General features: G+C 50.4%; 2 protein-coding genes and 1 pseudogene across 2 annotated transcripts; 1 reads left to right on the top strand and 2 right to left on the bottom strand.

Annotated features, from left to right (window-relative positions):
- Nucleotides 1-503: 503 nt before the first annotated feature.
- On the bottom strand, nucleotides 504-7,295 carry LOC136715939 (uncharacterized). Its single transcript, XM_066693355.1, has 4 exons — nucleotides 7,027-7,295; nucleotides 6,402-6,599; nucleotides 2,401-2,698; nucleotides 504-2,143 (listed from the first exon to the last, which is right to left on the bottom strand). Exons 1-4 carry the CDS (start codon nucleotides 7,249-7,251, stop codon nucleotides 1,743-1,745), a joined length of 1,122 nt encoding a protein of 373 aa, XP_066549452.1. The 5' UTR covers nucleotides 7,252-7,295; the 3' UTR covers nucleotides 504-1,742.
- A 1,403-nt stretch (nucleotides 7,296-8,698) lies between these two features.
- Nucleotides 8,699-11,186, top strand: LOC136715802 (serine/threonine/tyrosine-interacting-like protein 1). The gene is made up of 5 exons (XM_066693182.1): nucleotides 8,699-8,718; nucleotides 9,114-9,232; nucleotides 9,516-9,717; nucleotides 9,843-9,979; nucleotides 10,316-11,186. Exons 1-5 carry the CDS (start codon nucleotides 8,699-8,701, stop codon nucleotides 10,963-10,965), a joined length of 1,128 nt encoding a protein of 375 aa, XP_066549279.1. The 3' UTR covers nucleotides 10,966-11,186.
- A 354-nt stretch (nucleotides 11,187-11,540) lies between these two features.
- LOC136715800 (NAD(P)H pyrophosphatase NUDT13, mitochondrial-like) lies at nucleotides 11,541-14,055 on the bottom strand (annotated as a pseudogene).
- Between the last annotated feature and the right edge of the window lie 6,080 nt (nucleotides 14,056-20,135).

Raw genomic sequence — 20,135 nt, 5'->3', positions numbered from 1 at the left:
CTTTAATGCTATTATTCTTCAGTTCTGCTACAGTTCTTGCACACACTGCGTACAGAGGTTCATCATGATGTGAGTCACGGTGCTGAGACCACGCTGATATTAACCCGTGTCGTACCGCACAATAACACGCACACAAACACAGAGCATGAAGAAAGTACTGTGACAGTTGCTGCATCAATCAGTTAAATGATGAGCATTTAAACCATTTTACACCCGAATAGGACCCTGGAACAGTCAGATTTAGTCCACTTGCTATGACCGACCCTAAATTGAAAATGGCAGATCAGCATGTAAAGACAGATGGAATATATATATATATATATATTGGTATTGTTTCTATAAAGGGAGGCAAAACAGCCGAGTTTAGCGGAGATAGCTTTGTTTTATTTGGTTTCTATATGTCATGTGCTCTTCACACTGGGAGATGATCAGCAAACTGCTCACAGAAATTGACTATAATGCAATGTTACATGCGAGTAAAAAAGTCACAGGACTACAAACGGTTTAAGTACAAATGCATTTTAATTGTTCAAAAAGACATGTTCTTTACTGCCCAACACACACAATGCTTATGTAAATATTATAACATTGTCCTCAAGTTATTTTATTATTGAAATTGCTTTAGTGAGACTGTCGCACAGGGGAAAACATTAAAAACCTAAAAACTGGAGGAGCCCCTACCCTGCAGGTTATTGTTCCAACCAATTGTTTTCAATTACAATTACATCAAGTGTCTAATTGAGAGGAGGCCATTCGCACCATCGTTTGGTGTCCATTAATAACTAAGTAACATAGTCCAGTTCTCGCTGCATCTATGCATTGAACACAAAGTAAACTGCAACTATGACATAATTAAACTATACATAAGCCTTTTCATAACTCGCATGACTTGTCACAACTTGCTGACTGCTGAGAGACGGTAAGCGGAGGAATTCTGCACATAATTCATATTGCACTTAAGAAAGTTCCCCTCTTGTACAGTTTTGTAATGTTTGTTTTATTACATTGTGTTTCAAAGCAAGATGGGTTTCAAAATGTGTGCATAACAAATCCCAAAACCAGCAATAGACAAACAGCGATAATATTTAGGGTTTGTGGTACACATAGACATTCTGGCAGGTTTTTTATTTTTTATTTATTGCAGTTCGTCAACATTAGTTTAAATGTGTTGAAAATACATAGTAAGAAGAAGAAATCACTATCCCTTAAAACGGCACTCCAACCAAATGAAGACATCTCAAAAACCAGGCTTCACAACCAATGGAGAGCCCTGTCAGAGTCAATGTTTACGTTTGCCTCTGAACCAATGAGAATTGATTTACAGCTTCGGAAAAGGACGAAGCTCTCCGGAGTCATACGAAGTATGGAAGCCATTTTGGATTTTGTGGTTAATGTGGTTAATGCCCAAGAACCAGGCCTGTGTTATACCTCACAGAATTGTGTGATTCTGCACGAATGTTGCCCAGATCCAGGGCAGAATCCGTTTCTTCATCAATTTCTCCAATCACAGCCCTGTAACGAAACTTGAACTGCATTTCATGCATGTGTGTGTGAGCAACAGTGCTCAACCAATCAGCTGTAGTCTTGACCTGACCCTGCTGGGGTTCAGGTCGGTCGAGGCATCAGTGCTGCCAGACACAAAATGCAAAAGATGTCAATGCAGGTGATCATTTGACCATGATCAAAACAAACGAAAGCGTCTCTCCAGGAGTTTGCCGGGCTGGTCCCCATCCACAGTGGAGCTACAGCAGGCTGCGCAGAGGCAGGGTGAGGTCCAGCGCAGTGTGCAGGACACCGGCTGCCACCGGGGAGCAGCACAGGGCCACCAGGGACAGCAGGAGGCTCTGCAGGGCCCCCAGTGCCAGCACGCCCAGCAGGTACCCCAGGAAGAGCAGGCTGTGCCAGCTGCCCTGGCCCAGTTCACTGAGGCCGCCGGGCAGCAGCAGGCAGAGGAGGCCCAGCGCCAGGCTGCTGTCGACGCAAAGGGTGAAGTGCAGGTCCAGCGCAGAGGCCCGGCCATCTGGCTCACACTGCTGCTGCTCCCCCACCTTGGCCAGCCAGCCCAGGGACAGGCTGTGCAGCAGCACACTCAGAGCTGAGTACAGGACCACTAGCGGCTCGGCCCAGAGGGACACCTGCAGGACTGCAGAGAGGAGAGAGAGGAAGAGGAGGATGTGGGAGAGACAGTGTTAGTGAGGGAGAGAGTAGAGCTGTCCTGACATGGTCTGCTGGGAGGGAGGAATCGTGGCTGGTTAATTATGTACAGTTTGTGTCAAACTTTACTCAATGCATGACTCGTACCCCCCACACACGTACACACACACACACACACACACACACACACACACACACACACACACACACACACACGCTGGGGGGTGTCATCGTCTGTGTTCTGACCTGTGATCAGCAATGGGACGAGCGTCCAGCCGGCCAGCAGGGCAGTGCAGTGCTGGGAGGGCGTCCGTGTCAGCGCCAGGGCGTGGCTACAGCCCACACAGGCCAGGGGCAGCAGCAGCTGTGTGAGGGAGAACAGGCCACCGGGGGCGTTGACCTCCGCCCACAGCCCCAGCACCGCCTGGACACCAGAGCCGACCGCCGGCACCAGCAGCTGCTCGCCGCGCCGCAGGGAGAAGGGCTGCAGGGACACGGCGCCCAGAGTCTGCAGCGCCACAGCGGCCAGCAGGGTCAGCAGCATCTGGGGAGGAGCCTGGAAGTCAGCACACACACTGCACAACACACACACACTGTACAGCACACACACACTGCACACACTGCACACACTGCACTGCACAACACACATACTGCGCACAACACACACCGCACAACACACACACTGCACAACACACTGCACAACACACACACTGTACAACACACACACTATATAACACACACTGCACAACACACACTGCACAACACACACACACTGCACAGCACACACACACTGCACACACTGCACTGCACAACACACATACTGCGCACAACACACACCGCACAACACACACACTGCACAACACACTGCACAACACACACACTATATAACACACACTGCACAACACACACACACTGCACAGCACACACACACTGCACACACTGCACTGCACAACACACATACTGCGCACAACACACACCGCACAACACACACACTGCACAACACACTGCACAACACACACACTATATAACACACACTGCACAACACACACTGCACAACACACACACACTGCACAGCACACACACACTGCACACACTGCACTGCACAACACACATACTGCGCACAACACACACCGCACAACACACACACACTGTACAACACACACACTACATAACACACACTGCACAACACACACTGCCCAACACATGGCCCAACACACACACTGCACAACACACACACTGCACAACATAACACACTGCACAACATAACACACTATACAACACACACTGCACAACACACACACTGCACAACATAACACACTATACAACACACACTGCAGAACACACACTGCACAACACACACACACACTGTACAACACACACACTGCACAACAAAACACACACACTGTACAACACACACACACTATACAACACACACTGCACAACACACACACTGCACAACACACTGTACAACACACAAACAATGCACAACACACTGCACAACATAACAGACTGTACAACACACACTGCACAACACAACACACTGTACAACACACACTGCAGAACGCACACTGCACAACACACACTGTACAACACACACACTGCACAACACACACTGCACAACACACACACTGTACAACACACACACTGCACAACACACTGTACAACACACAAACAATGCACAACACACTGCACAACTTAACACACTGCACAACACACACACACTGCACAACATAACACACTATACAACACACACTGCACAACACACACACACTGTACAACGCACTGCACAACACACACACTGTACAACACACACTATACAACACACACTGCACAACACAACACACTATACAACACACACTGCACAACACACACACACTGTACAACACACACACTGTACAACACACACTGCACAACACACACACACACTGTACAACCCACACACTGCACAACACACACACACTGTACAACACACTGCACAACACACACTGCACAACACAACACACTGCACAACACACACACACTGTACAACACACTGCACAACACACACTGCACAACACAACACACTGTACAACACACACTGCACAACACAACACACTGTACAACACACTGCACAACACACACACACTGTACAACACACACTGCACAACACACACACTGCACAACACACACACTATACAACACACACTGCAGAACACACACACTGCACAACACAACACACACTGCACAACACACACACACACTGTACAACACACACACTGTACAACACACACTGCAGAACACACACTGTACAACCCACACACTGCACAACACACACACACTGTACAACACACTGCACAACACACATTGCACAACACACACACACTGTACAACACACACACTGCACAACACACACACACTGTACAACACACTGCACAACACACACTGCACAACACAACACACTGTACAACACACACTGCACAACACAACACACTGTACAACACACACTGCACAACACACACACTGCACAACACAACACACACACTGCACAACACACACACTATACAACACACACTGCAGAACACACACACTGCACAACACAACACACACACTGCACAACACACACACACTGTACAACATACACTGCAGAACACACACTGCACAACACACACACACACTGTACAACACACACACTGCACAACACACACACTGTACAACACACACTGTACAACACACACTATACAACACACACTGCACAACACACACACTATACAACACACACACTGCACAACACACTGTACAACACACAAACAATGCACAACACACTGCACAACTTAACACACTGCACAACACACACACTGCACACCATAACACACTATACAACACACACACACTGCACAACATAACACACTATACAACACACACTGCACAACACACACACTGCACAACACACACACACTGTACAACGCACTGCACAACACACACACTGTACAACACACACTATACAACACACTGCACAACACACACACACTGTACAACACACTGCAAAACACACACTGCACAACACACACACTGCACAACACACACACACACTATACAACACACACTGCAGAACACACACACTGCACAACACAACACACACACACTGTACAACAAACACACTGTACAACACACACTGCAGAACACACACTGCACAACACACACACACTGTACAACACACACACTGCACAACACACACACACACTGTACAACACACTGCACAACACACACTGCACAACACACACACTGTACAACACACACTATACAACACACACTGCACAACACACACACTGTACAACACACACACTGTACAACACACAAACAATGCACAACACACTGCACAACACACACACTGCACACCATAACACACTATACAACACACACACACTGCACAACATAACACACTATACAACACACACTGCACAACACACACACTGTACAACACACACTATACAACACACACTGCAAACACACACACTGCACAACACACTGTACAACACACAAACAATGCACAACACACTGCACAACACACATACACTGTACAACACACACTGCACAACACAACACACTGTACAACACACACTGCAGAACACACACTGCACAACACACACACACTGTACAGCACACACACTGTACAACACACACTATACAACACACACTGCACAACACAACACACTATACAACACACTGCACAACACACACACTGCACAACACACACACACTGTACAACACACACACTATACAACACACTGCAGAACACACACTGCACAACACAACACACACACTGTACAACACACACTGCACAACACACACACTGCACAACACACACACACTGTACAACACACTGCACAACACACACTGCACAACACACACACTGTACAACACACACTATACAACACACACTGCACAACACAACACACTGTACAACACACACTGCACAAAACACACACTATACAACACACACTGCACAACACACACACACACTGTACAACACACACTATACAACACACACTGCACAACACAACACACACACTGCACAACACACACACTGTACAACACACACTGCACAACACACACACTATACAACACACACTGCACAACACACACACTGTACAACACACACACTATACAACACACACTGCAGAACACACACACTGCACAACACAACTCACACACATGTCCCCCTCCACCTCCAAGCCCCCTATCCTCCATAACTGTCCTCCGTGCCTCACCTGAGCGAAGGCGAGCTGTACCAGACCTCTGTAGTGATACTGAGTGACAAAGAGCCGTGTGAGGAAGCTGTAGAGCGTTTTGCCTACGGAGTAGAGCACCACAGCCAGCAGGGCGGCGCCATATCGAGGCGTGGGGGCCAGGGCTTTGAGCTGGGAGCGACCCAGCACAGTGTCCTCCAGAACCACAGCCAGGCAATGCTGATGAGGAGAGAGTGAAGGAGTAGAAAGGAGAGGAGAGAGAGGGAGAGAAGGCTAATGTAATACGGGCGGGTTTTCATCTGGTTGATCATTAGTGTGTTTTATAAACAATCCTGCTAAAGGACGCTGGGCACAGCGGGGTCACACGCAGAGAGATAAGAGTGCCGTATCCAGGCTGCAGAGAGGAGCCCTGGCAGTCAGACCCCCCCGCCGCTGTGTGTACAGGCCGCCGCTGCCCTTATCCTTACCGGGAAGCAGTGCTGCAGTGCCACACCGGGTCCCTGGCCACCAGAGGGCAGTGCGGCTTGTCTTGTTTCGATGTTGCACAGATATCTCAGTCCCACCTGCACCAGCCCAACACTAAGCAAGCAGATTCCTCACTCCCTCCCCGGCATGCCCCACGTCCACTCTGTCCTTTCAGACCCACCTCTGAGGCAAAGGACTCCTCCGTCTCCGGCTGACGGGCCGCTGCTTCTGCCGGCTGTGGGGGAGCTGAGAGAGAGGGCAGGGGCCGTGCAGGAGGGTTTATGTCTGGAGTCGCAGTTACCGCTGTCGTTGTGGATCGTATCTGTTGTTGGTGCTTCCCCCGGGCAATGCTGTGGCGTCGGCAGAGCGGGGCAGGCTGTGCTGCGTCTGTGTGTGACTCTGTCATCAGGGAAGTGCCGGCGTGGACAGCCTGGACTTTACACCCACTAAATGACCTTCTTACAAACACAATCGCTTACTCACTGGCTAACTGTCTCTCTTTCTCTCTCTCTCTGTCTCTCACACACACACACACACACTCACTGTCTTTCTCACGCCCTAACATACAAAGACCAACCATACATACTTACTCACACACACACACAGACACACACACACACATACCCCTCCCTTGACACGATCTGTGTTTTTTTTCTTTCTATTTAAGTATATATTTTCAGTGTTTTATTCTGCGATAACAATTCCATGGGCAACAACCTGGTGTGAGTTTTATAATGAGGGAGGCAGCTGGATTATTTCTCAAACACACACAGACACACTCTCTCTCTCTCTGTTTCTCTCTCTCACACATACACACACACAAACAGTGTGAATGCGCTGCTCTCTAGACTTCACTGCTATCCCCAGCAGCAGGCCGCTCCCATCTCAACCCTCAGAGCGCCAGCTGTCCGCCGAGCCTGTCTGTGAAAGACTGACTATCAAATCCAATGGACCCAGGCCCGTCCCACAGGGCAGGGCACGTGGATAGACTCCCGGTGAATGACTAGCTGTTGTGACTGTCCTCGCTGTGGTGTGTCACTCCACCAGGCCTTCACTGAACGGGCAAGCACAGCCTACAAGCTTTTGCGTGCGCCCAAGGTGTTGTGCCTCTAATGGTCTATTTCCAGACACTCGCTCAGGACAGACAGGTGTTAGTGACACAGCTTCACACTCCTGTCACCCTTCTTGGGTTCTCTCTCTCGCTCCCTCTCTGGAGTGCTGCCCGCCCTCCTCCACCTGCTACTCATCCTCCCTGGCTCTCTAGCTCCCTCTGTCCTTCTACTCCTCTCTCCCTCTCCCGGGTGATGGGCGGGCGCAGGAGTGCAGCCCCGGGGGCGTGCCGTGGACGTGTCCTCTGCCGCGCGCCAGCTTGTTACAACCACCTGTCAGGGCCAGCTCCTTCATAGCGCTGTAGAGCCCTTCACAGCGCCACGTTGCCTTGGCAGCATGCGAAAATAGGGGTCGGAGAGGTTCGGACAGAAGAAAACAACAGCAGAAAAGAAAAAGCAACACCGGCAGAGTGGAGAGAAGAGGGGAGCAGAAACACAGGGAGGAAAGGATTACCTCAAGGGAGTCTCAGGGCCTGACTGTCTCTGCGTCTCTGCCCGTCTCTGTGTCCCCTGGTCTGTGAGTGTGTATGTCTCTGTGTGTGGGAGTGTGTGTGTGTGTGTGTGTGTCTGTGTGTGAGTTTCGGACCATGCTGTGAAGAGGATCGGGGGGGTGCAGATGGTGGCAGAATGCTGCTGAGCCCAGGATGAGGGGCCGCCCCCTCTCGTTCTGTCGCCCATCTCACTCCTGCTGCACTGAAGGAGAGACCCAGGGTGCCGGCCCATGGATGCAGTCCTCTGACAGACATGGGTGTAGTGACCTCCAGGTGAGTGGGGGGGAGCATGGTGAGAGAGAGACTGGGAGGGTGGGCAGGTGGTGGTGATGGGGGGTGGGCCTCACTGCCTGTCCTGTCCGGCAGCCCCCTGGAGGAATAAGTGACTGGGCTGCAGTGTGGAGTGGCAGTCAGGGCCCTAGACTCTGGAGTGGAGGGTCGTGGAGTCAGTCCCAGGTGGGGGACATGAGCAAGATACTGCACCTAGATTACGCCAGTTAAAACCCAAGAATGACATGATGCAGAGAGAATGAAGATCGCTGAGCTGTCAGCCGTTGAAAGCCTTCTCCGATAGATGGGGATTTTATGGTGTGTGTGTGCATATATATATATATATATATAGCCGGGCCCTGTTCTCTCTCATGCGGCCTGTGTCGTGTGTCCCTCAGAGTGGGTAGGTGTCTCACTGAACCTGCCAGGGAGCTCCGCCACCACAGCGCCCCCTACAGAGAGTCCAATGGCACTGCAAACTGCCCTGCCCTGCCCTGTGCCCAGCCCCAGTCCCAGGGTAAGAGTACCTCACACACCTGTCCGTCCGTCTGTCTGTCGGTTTGTGTCGGGTCACAAACATAAAGAGACACTGGGTTCTGCTCCAGGCACCCGCATGGCTGCTGTGTCTGCAGTGTCAATATCACCCTTGTGGGTCGGACAGCTCTGTTCTCGGGCTGTGCGCGCGTCTGTGTGAGGCCCTGCGCGGTGCGAGCTTGCCGCCCTGTCCCTCTATCAATGCTGTTCACCGCGGCACGCTCTGTGTGTGCACTCATGTTTTTCTCTATGCTTGTGTGCACCAGGGCCCTGGGAGGTGCTGACCCCCGCAGTGCCCGAGCGGCCGCAGGTGGAGCGGGGCTACGTGACGGCTCAGCAGGTGTACAACCTCCTGAACGCGGAGGCCGGCGAGCCCGCACTGCACAACCCCAACTACATCCTCATCCTGGACTGCCGCAGCGCAGAGAGGTACCACGGACACACCGACTGCCAGACTCACTGCCACACGTACACAACGACTGCCTGACTCACTGACGCCTGAGAGAGTCACTGACACCCTGACACACTGAATTACTAACACTCTGACACACCGACTACCCACTGACACTGAATTAATACGCGTGTGTGAGCAGGTATAAACAGTGCCACCTGGTGACGGCAAGGGCCAGCCTGACGGTGTTGCACCCTGAGCTGGGCTGTCTGATCACCCAGGGCCAGCTGCAGGAGTACTCCATCATCCTGCTGTATGCCGAGGAGGGACACAGCCCAGGTCAGTGGCAGGCGCTGGTCAGCTCAGCTAAATCGCCCCCCAGACCTGTCATTCCACTCAGGTATGATTCTCTGTCCGATTTCCCAGCAGTGTGGAAGCGGATGGCGAGAGTGTGTGTGTTCCATTCAGGGCGATGGGCACATGCTGGCTTTCACCCACAAAGCACACGGTTGTCTCAGGTGCCCAGTTTTGCCCATTGGCGAGATTCTGCGAGATCGTGTAGCAGGGTAGCAGGCAGGCAAGATGTGAGTGAAAGGAAGATGCATTCTTGTGACTAATGCTTCTCATGTGTGTGTTGTGTTCTTGTGTGTGTGTCTGTGTCTGTGTCTGTGTCAGTGGGCAGCGAGGCGGCCCGGTTGGACTCCCCGACTCTGCAGCGCTGCTTCTTCCAGCTGAGCTCCCTGGGCATGGACCCGGTCATCCTGCTGGGCGGCCTGTCTGCCTTCCGCCGGCTCTACCCTTTCCTGTGCACACCACGCATGGTGCTGCTGGAGCCGGAGCGCCGCGCCCTCACCATCTACCCCTCCGAGATCCTGGAGGGGGCGCTGTACCAGGGCTCGGCCGCGCAGGCTCAGGACTACCGCATCATCAAGAACCTGCACATCACGCACGTGGTCAACGCCACGGCCGACAGCCCGGACGCCTTCCCCAGCGTGCTGCGCTACCTGCGGCTGCGGCTCAGCGACGACACGCAGCAGGACGTGGGTGAGGCTCTGCCACTGGCCGCGCGCTTCATCGCCGGGGCGCTGCAGGGGGGCGGGGGGCGCGTGCTGGTGCACTGCAGCCTGGGCCGCGGCCGCAGCTCTGCCCTCACCCTGGCCTTCCTCATGGAGCACCGGCGCTGGCCGCTGTGCCACGCCTACCGCTGGCTGCAAGAGCGCCGAGGCTGCGCCGCCCCCAACGCTGGCTTCTTGCGCCAGCTGGCCGTCTACGAGGAGCGGCTGTTTGGCCAGAGGCTGACCACGCTGGAGGATATCCGGCTCTGACCCCCTCTGCCCTCACACACACAGAGTGACAAATACACACACACAGGGAGACAGGAGCCAGTCTGACACTTTTAACTCCTTTTCTCCAGGACTTATTGTTATGTATAATTGTTGTTCTGTATTGTTATTTGTTGTTCTGTATTGCGTAGCGCTGCACTCGAGGCCAAGCAAAGCACTGAGCAACTGGCAGTTCTTGTAAAATTAAATTTTATTAAAGCTGATTGAGGCTGTCAGAAGACCTGTATATTGTGTGCATTTAAAAATTAATAAATAAAGTCAAATACAAGAATAAGTTTGTCCAGTTGAGCCCCTGCGGTTTGAGGTATTGAATACCAAAAAAAAAAAAGGAGACGTTTAGTGACAGCTTAGTCATTTAGTCGTTTAGACGTTTAGTGCACCTTCCAGGGCAGCATCTCTCCACCTCCTCACACTTCAGTCAACGGAAAGTCTGGTTGGAAATTCAGCTGGAAATCGCTGGTTGCAGGTTCCCTATTCAAGCCGAGTCCTGGTTGGAGGGGAGAGCGTTAGTCACCTCGGTTGCCTCACCTGCACCCCAGCCTGCCCCCAGCACCCCACTATGAGCTGAGCTGCCGATTGGCCCACTCTTGAAGCAGCTGGTTGGCGATGGCGTAAGGAGGCAGGACCCAGATGGCAGTGGCCCCTGCCTCTCCCTGGCGCGGCGGGCCCCCCCTGCACAGTGCCTGTTGCACCTCCTCCACTCCAAACCAGCGAGTGTCTTACAGCTCTGCACCGCTCAGACTGACCTGTAGGGGCAACAGAGAGGAAGCTGAGGGGGAGACAGACAGAGACAGGGGTGTGGGGTCGGGGCAGAGAACTACTGGTCCAGAGAAACTGGCAGAGACACACAGACCGAGTGGACCACAGAAAAGGAGAGGACTCTGATGGACAGATGGATGCTAGGGGGGCACAGTACCTGTGTTTTCCCTGGGCTGACCGTGGTGTGGCAGGCCAGCATGAGTGAGCTGTGTGGGAAGGGCCAGTGCTGGGAGCTGGAGAAGCACAGAGACTGCAGCTCCAGTCCCACCTCCTCCGCCACCTCCCTCCGCATCGTCTCCGCCACTGTCTGTCTTGCAGGGGGCAACACACAGCGCTCACCACAGGTACGCCTGCGCAGACGCAGCCACACACTTGCACTGACTAAAGACACATTCACACACCTGGTGCAGAAATGACGCTGCAATTCTTCTGATTATTATTCTTATTATTTTAGGTCTGAGAAGCACAGTAAATCACTGTGTTTAGTGGGTAAGGAGGGACAGAGGAGCAGGCTGAGGGTTGGTGGTCCGAGGGGCAGCCTCACCCGTGTCACAGAAGCCGGCCAGAGTGCTGTACATGCCCAGGGGGAAGGAGGCCTGCCGTGCCAGCAGACAGCAGGCGCCATCTGATACCAGTGTGATCACCACTGGCGCCATCTGCAGGAGAACATATGTCAGTGCGGCCTGGACAAAGCACACAGCATACACACACACACACACACACACACACACACACACACACGCACATACACACACACAGGACACACACACTGCACTCACACCAGACACAGCAGCCTGGGCAGCAGTGCCCGCTCACCTGTGGGTAGTAGGTGGCTCCGCTGGCCTGGCACGTGCGCTGGCTGCCTGTCTGGTTCCTCTCAGTGGGCTGCCCAATGGCACTGCAGTAGCCATGGGTTTGGTGCCAACGGAGTTGGGCCTGACCTTAAACACACACGCAGTAACACAGATACACACACAACACACAGTTAAGCCCGTGTGTTGATCTAGTCTCTTCACTGTGCTGTTCTCTGACAGCCTGTGGCGTGTGGATGCTGCCCTGAGACACGCCTGCTGGGCTTATCTGTCTGGGGGCAGACTCAACCAGCACTCAGCACTGTAGCCCACTGCACCCCTTGGCAGTGTGTGTGTCGTGGAGCGTTCGTACCCAAGCCACGGCTGGGACGTCCTGTCCTCTCAGCACAAAGAGGGCTTTTCTGAGCTCCAGGCAGAAGAAAGTGGAGCTGGCATTGAATCACAATCACACACACATGGGTCCCCCTTCCCTCGGTCCTGTATTTGTGTCCCACCCCATCTATCGCCGCCCCTGTCAGGCTGTCCTTTTCTCCACCGCGCACTGTTTTCCTGGTAGTCTGACGGCCCGGTACCCCCCTGCCTCAGCCTTCTGCAGCAGCGGCGCCAGCTTGTGGAAGAGGAGGAAGCTGCCGGCCTGCAGCACCCCCCCGACACGTGCCATCGTCGTCCTTCAGATGTTGCAGGGACCTGCATGGACACACAGACATAGACTGAGACACAGACTGACACATAGCTGGAGCAGTGACGGGTGCTCCATTATTATTATTATTAGCCTAATGTTGTTATTTCTATTATGAATATATAATAAAGATCTTGCAACAGAACAAGTCATTGCATAAAAAACATTTCGGCTCACCTCCCTGCACATTATATCTCTGAGCTCTTTTAAGGAGATATTCCTACATCACTGCATACTAACACACATTATTATTGTTATTAATAATTATTATTTATGTATTTATTTCTTAGCACCCTTATCCAGGCCGACTTACAAAAGAGCATTATCAATGTGCAATAGTCAAAACTTTGAACAAATTACAAGTTCAACATTACATTAGTACATAAGAACATATACAGTTGATACAAGTCCTACATCCTAGATTTTGAGCTAATAACTGCAGACAAGACGTGAAGCTCGGGGGGGGGGGTCTTACTGATGTGAAGGCTGTCCCCTACACTTATCTGTCCCCTGCTACGACACCTTTTTTGTCCCCTAAATCACTTTTTTGTAGGACACTGCCCTGTGTAACATGCCAACATTAACATGTAAATTAACAAGACAGTCTTACTGCTTGCCCAATGTGTTATGTTAGCTGTTGGAAATCTGAATTAATTCTGGCCAATGCTGATGTCATAATGAGGCCAAGTATGCAAAGTGAATGTGCAGGAAAAACCATTCAAGTCATATGATATATATAGCGCATATAATTTCGCCCCCCTAGCTGCGTTTTTACACTCATGTGTTGGTGTATGGACGGCTAGTGCATGCTGACCCAGTCATGCCCGGCCAGTCCTCAGGGCACACAAGAGTCAGAAAAGAGGAAAGAAAGAAAAAATAAATCTTGCCACTGAGTCGCAGTGTCCTACACGCATGCGCAGTGCTCCCCTGTAGAGGCGCCCGGGCTGTGTCCAGGTAAGCGCTGCGCCGCCGGTATCGGCCACCAGGGGGCGCCACGGGGCCGCAGGGATGCTGCTTGCATACGGATGCGATGGCACTGGGCGGTGATATGCAGATGCGATGCTGACATTGCTGTCTCTCCGGGCTGTGGGGGGGCACTGTGCTGTGAAGTATTGCTGTGTATCCAGAACTGGGTCTTGCAGCTAAAGGCTGTGGGGGCAGAAATCAGAGGGCTGACCTATTGACTGCTGTGTTTATATCAGGTGTGAAAAGTTGTTCCTCAGTGTCACGTGACGGGGGCGTGTGTGTGTGTGTGTGTGTGTGTCGGGGGTGTGTACCAGGGTGGGTGGTATTCCTAAAAGCAGATTAGGAATTGTGCAAATGAAAACTCATTCTCTCTCCTCTCTCTCTCCCTCCATCTCCAGAGCTGCGGTGACAAGATGGTGCTGTGTGGTATGTATGTCGCTGTCTTCACCTCTGTCAGTAAGACCCCCATCCCTCTCTCCTTCTCTCGTCTTTTCACTCCCTCCTCCTCTCTCTCTCTCTCCCCCACCCCTTAATTCAATTCAGTTAATCAGGGCCGAGAAGAGCAAGCTTGAGCAGGTCAAACAGTGAGTGCCTGCGCTTACCCTCTGGACGGGGTACTGACCGAGAGACGTGGGGACACACTATTAGACACACACTATTACACACATGCACGCTCTGTCTCCTTCCCCCCCAGTCATCTGGTCAATGCCTGCAAGCTCATGAAAAGGCTGAACACAGAGCTCAAGGACATGTCCGACAGTGAGACACACTGCACTGGATGGCTTCCTGTCCCTGTGTCCCTGTTTCTGTATGTCCCTGTGGGCTCTGTCAGATCAGTGATGGCGCTATGACCTCACCCCCATCTCTCTATCTCCACCTGACTGTCCAGCGGCGGTACTTCCCCACCGATGAGGACCAGACGGGTGCTGCCAAGGCACTGCTCCGGCTGCAGGACACATACCAGCTGGACATGCACACACTGTCCACGGGGGACCTGCCTGGTGAGGAGGCCACTCTCGCTGCACTCTCTCTGTCTCTCTCACAGACACACTGTGCATGCTGTTATTCTCACACTCTTTCACCTCCCTCTGTCTCTCTCTCTCTCTCTCTCTCTCTCTCTCTCTCTGTGCATGCTGTTGTCTACCAGCAGGGGGAGCTGGAGAGGGCACTGGAGCTCACCAAAAGGCTGCTGAGGCTGGGTGAGGGTTAAGACATCTAGAGACCTATAGGAAGTTGCCATACCTCATATGGTGTGGTGCCAATATTAAATGACAATTAGTGAGCCCAGAAGATGTCAGACCCCTTAATGGGACAGAGACACAGGGACAGGCAGCCAAGAGAGGGAAAGAGAAGGTAAGGGAAAGAGAAGGAGGGAGGGAGAGAGAGAGAGAGAGAGAGAGAGAGAGATATGGCATGCTCTGGTAACACCTGTGTAAACTTGTCATGCCAATAAAGCTTGTTTTGAATTTGAATTTTAGAGAGAGAGAGAGGCAGGTACAAAGAAAGGGGGAGTTAAAGAGAGAGAGAGAGAGAGGAGAGAGACAGACCAAGAGAGAGAAAGGAGGGGGGTGTTACAGAGAGAGAGAGAGAGAGAGAGAGAGAGAGAGGAGATTATTTCACAACAGAATCAAAAATACACTTGTGTAGTCCTGGGCATCATATTGGGACTATTGGGGAACACGTACAACTACTTTTACTCGGCTTCTAATAGACCTGCACAGTCCCACAGACTCTGAGGCATTCTGGGAATTGAGGAATTGAGTTTGAGAGCCCTGTGTGATTGTTCTCTCACACCCTAGTCATGCAGCAGAGTGTCGGGTCTGTCTGTGTCTGTGTCTGTGAGTGCAACACAGCGGCGCCCGTGCAGTCAGCGCAGTGGTGTGTGTTTGGCGGCTCAGTGTTCAATGGCTAAGACTCCCTCGGCTGCTCCGCCCCCTGCATGGGCCTAGCTAATCGGTTCCCTGGTATAAATCACCCTCTCTCCTCCTCTCGCTCTGTGTCTGTGTCTCTCTCTCTCCACTGGGTCCCAGGGACATGCACCACGGTGCATGACCCCCAACGTCACACGAAGTGTACACTTGTCGAAGGGTATAGGGAGCAAGTGTGTGATTTGGGACGCAGTCTGGCTTACATTTTAGTTGTGCAACCCTGAATACAAAAGGGTTTTTCAGATCATTGTTCTGTTTTTCGTTAGATTTCATTGTACTGACACTTTGTATTCAAAAATGTGTAGCTTTTACTATATGGTTTTAATCGAATATGCAACTTGTGGCGAATATAAAACAAGCTGAATGGCATTATACTATTCTGAGTGTAAACATATGACTGTGACATGGCTGTACTGTTCCTGTTTACTAAACATGCAATGGCAAAGTGTACCTACAAGAATTTATGCTGTTTTGAAGGCAAATGGTGGTCACACCAAATATGGATTTGATGTAGATTTTTCTTCTGTTCACTCTGTTAATTGATAACTATAATCTATTAACATCTATTTTTGAAAGCATTCTTACTTTGCAGCATTTTTTCACACCTGCCTAAAACTTTTGCACAGTACTGTATGTGAGTAAAGTCAATGGTAACTCGTATACCAGTACAATCTACACAAAGTACTTGGTATTACAGAGGTTGTTTAAATATAAATGCTGTCCCCACACTCCAGCATAAGGGGACTGTCTCCCAATTGTGTATGATCATAATCCTTATTGCTTGTAGGTCATTTCATCAAGTTTCGTCCCAAGTGAAATGGGCAGCTCTGTGCCCAGTGGGAAACAGCCCTGGCACAGATGTACAGCCACACACCTCCCAGTAGGTCTGTCCCCTTCCTGTAATGAGTCGCATTGTAGTTGTGCATCCCTGAATTCAGAAGTGAGTCTTTCAGACGAGTCCCAGTGTGACTTGATAGTCGTGCTGAAGGCTGTTCAAGCTGCTTCTTGTCAAAACAGCTGAGGACATTGAGATCTTCAGACCGACACAATCTAATGTGTAAAATACATCAATATACACACACACACACACACACAGACCTGTGTTTAACACTGATTCATTGTGTTTACTTCCTCTTATTGCATGAACTGATTAGCTTAGTGATTTTATTCTACTAATATTATTCAAAAAGTAGTTGAATGGAGATTTACCAGTTTCAACATATATATTTTGTGATTCCTTATATTCCTTATATATTATATTATATTATATTACCCAATCTTTACATTTTACTTTTCCCCCAATAAGCACTTGTTCTTTAGCTAAGAAAATGGTGCAAACATTAATATCTGTAAGTCTGATGTTGAGTTCCTTCCATTGACACGTTTAACTACACCTGAACTCCTGGACTGAAATCTTGTAGCAACAATTGTTTTAAACACGTTGCTGCTTTTCAATCTCTTTTCAGAACAGCTTGTGTGTGAGCTTCCCATCTTGTCTTCTGTCATTTATTTGGGAGGTTTTGTTTTGTTGCATCGGCCTGTGAAGTGTTTTACCACTCTTGTTTTAAAGGCTCTAGAACATCACGTTTTATTATCATTTGTATAGATAATTGTGAGGTTCCCTCTACAGGTGGTGAGAAGTGCACCCTATGCAACACATCCAGAGCTTCACGGACGTGAGGAGAACACACACAGAAACGCAGGACAGAGAGATCTTCGCAGGACAGTGTGGATGAGAGGTGATTGTTAGAGTAATAAACCCATTTGAAATGGTCTATATATGAATCTTTACGGATCAGAGCCCCAGGTTTTCCATTTCACTTTAAAACGCTCACACTCTCAGGACAGGGAAGAGAGCTGTGGAATAGTGTGTACTGCAGCATACTGTGCTCAGGCACATACATGCATTGGAATGATTCAGCATTTGCTAATATACCGTATTCTACAGTAAACACATATAAAAATAAAAACCTGACATGATTATTGTATGTTTTTTAGTGACCCCTGGTGGATATATTTTGACAGCTCCTGACGCTGTAATTAAAACTGTCTCTGTAGAGCAAAGAATAATCCTGCTTCCCATTATGATGACTATTGTTTGTGTGTCAGCGAATCCGCACACATCCACACAATGCAGGTCCGCCTGGGAGAACCGCAGGGCTCAGCGCAGGAGGAGCAGGCAAGAAATGGAGGCCGTGAGTTTAATCTGGCCGTGTGGAACAATCCTGTGCTGTTGTGTGTCATTGTGAGTCTGTTTTTAAATGAGGCAGTGAATGTTTCTGTGAAAAAACAATATGTGTGTAAATGTTACTTCTCATCGAGTGTCATTTGTAACAACTAAAGCAGTGCAAAGATTATCAATGGAAGTGCAACGTTTTGTGTTTCAGCAGAACCTTAATTGAGGGGTCTGAGCATTTACTAGACTATATGTGACTGTCTTTCACAATAACACGCAGTTCAGTGGATTATAATGTACATCAAAACACTCCACCCGTGATCTCTGCTTCCTCTCCTAATACAGTGTGAAGCGGCTCAGCGGACGCTGGAAAGTGATGCTCCTCCGCGGCGTCGCTTCACCGCCTTCACAGGAGAGACATTGGCGCCAGACTGAGAGGGACGGCCTCCCGGTGTGTGTCTGACACTGACTGTGCTCGAGGCGTCACTCCTGAGAGGAGAAGCGTGGATTGGCGCTGATGAAAGAGGAGGCTGTCTCTCTCTACTGCGCAGTTCTGCTCATTACACAAATAAAGAACAGAAAGTGTTACCAGAGACATGTGTTGCTGGATTTCATGTCCACCTTTTACTGGCCTGACTGAGGTGACGTCAGCCAAGGGGTCTGCAGGATGGTCACATGAACTATAATTTCTCAATCATATAACAGCATCTTGTAACTCCAAATGACAATTAAACACCAGACCATGTAAACCACATTAGTATTGTTATTATTAATGTCCATATGTGTTGGTACGGCGGAGAATAAACACCAATAGACCGTTTTATTGTAATGAGGGAGTTGGGTCTTGTTCCTCTTTTATTACTATTCATAGTGCCTCTTCTGTGACACGGGGCTCTGATGATGGCAAGAGGAAAACGGCAATAACATCTTGCCTGGGAGCGGTGGCTGCTGGGTGTTGTAGTTCTCTGGGACAGGTCAATAGGGGGAACATAAACCAGGAAGGGAAGCGACGGACTACAGTTCCCATAAACCGTAGAGTTCCCGAATTCAAATAGATCTTTAATATTCAGTACACATGAAATGTGCAAAAAACACATCAGTAACTCGACTTCATGTAGGTCTGCCTACAATAACAACCGCACCAATAATAATGTAAAACACGTCCAACACTTAAATAAGGGACCGAGCCCCTCAGCCCGCAGTGCGGCGAGGCGTCCGACGGAGGATCGGGGGTGTAAATGGCGAGGATCTCCACTGAGCGGAGTCATCACTAAACTGAGACTCAATCAGCAAAACCAGCCCTTCGGAAAGGTGATGTGGGATTGATCCATTTAAAATGGCGAGGCGGTCACTGCGGACTCGCACTGCAGGGAAGGGTTTGCGTCTAGAAGGCCAGGAAGTGACGTGCATGCACCGAGGCTGCTCAATCGTGGTGAGTTGTTATTGTTTATTTCCTTCGCCCCATGCAGCACGGTTATTATTTTATATATATATTAGTCAGTCTGATTTGAGTCAGTTGTTATGGGTTATGCTCTGCTCAATAGCGATGTAATGTACACACAATGCGGGCCTGCAGGCTGACTGGCCTTGGGCCCGCACCTATCTTCCGCGGCCCTGGGGCCCCATTAGTGTGTGATGGGTGACGCTCAACTCAAATATGGGTGATAACTGACGGCTGAACGCTGAACGTGCAGATGGCAAAACTAAGTGAGGCGCGACTGTTGACGAGGAGTGATGTCCTAATACGGACACCGTATTTCTTGGCCCAGGGCCCGGTGTGTATGTGTGTGTGACGTCACAGTGCCCACGCCGCTACAGACGCCTGTGGTTAT

This window comes from Amia ocellicauda, chromosome 20 (genome assembly GCF_036373705.1).
Source record: "Amia ocellicauda isolate fAmiCal2 chromosome 20, fAmiCal2.hap1, whole genome shotgun sequence".
Lineage (NCBI taxonomy): Eukaryota > Metazoa > Chordata > Actinopteri > Amiiformes > Amiidae > Amia > Amia ocellicauda.
The sequence above is the reverse complement of the archived record's forward strand: the minus strand, read 5'-3'. Positions and strand labels throughout refer to the sequence as shown.

Excerpts from the sequence above, each read along its gene's own strand:
- LOC136715939 (XM_066693355.1), bottom strand. The coding sequence starts at position 7,251 with ATGACAGAGTCACACACAGACGCAGCACAGCCTGCCCCGCTCTGCCGA. Across the intron at positions 6,600-7,026 it reads AGGAGTCCTTTGCCTCAGAG|CATTGCCTGGCTGTGGTTCT; the intron begins GTGGGTCTGAAA and ends TCTCCTCATCAG. Across the intron at positions 2,699-6,401 it reads TACAGCTCGCCTTCGCTCAG|ATGCTGCTGACCCTGCTGGC; the intron begins GTGAGGCACGGA and ends GCTCCTCCCCAG.
- LOC136715802 (XM_066693182.1), top strand. The coding sequence starts at position 8,699 with ATGGGTGTAGTGACCTCCAG. Across the intron at positions 9,233-9,515 it reads TGCCCAGCCCCAGTCCCAGG|GGCCCTGGGAGGTGCTGACC; the intron begins GTAAGAGTACCT and ends TGTGTGCACCAG. Across the intron at positions 9,718-9,842 it reads TGCCAGACTCACTGCCACAC|GTATAAACAGTGCCACCTGG; the intron begins GTACACAACGAC and ends GTGTGTGAGCAG.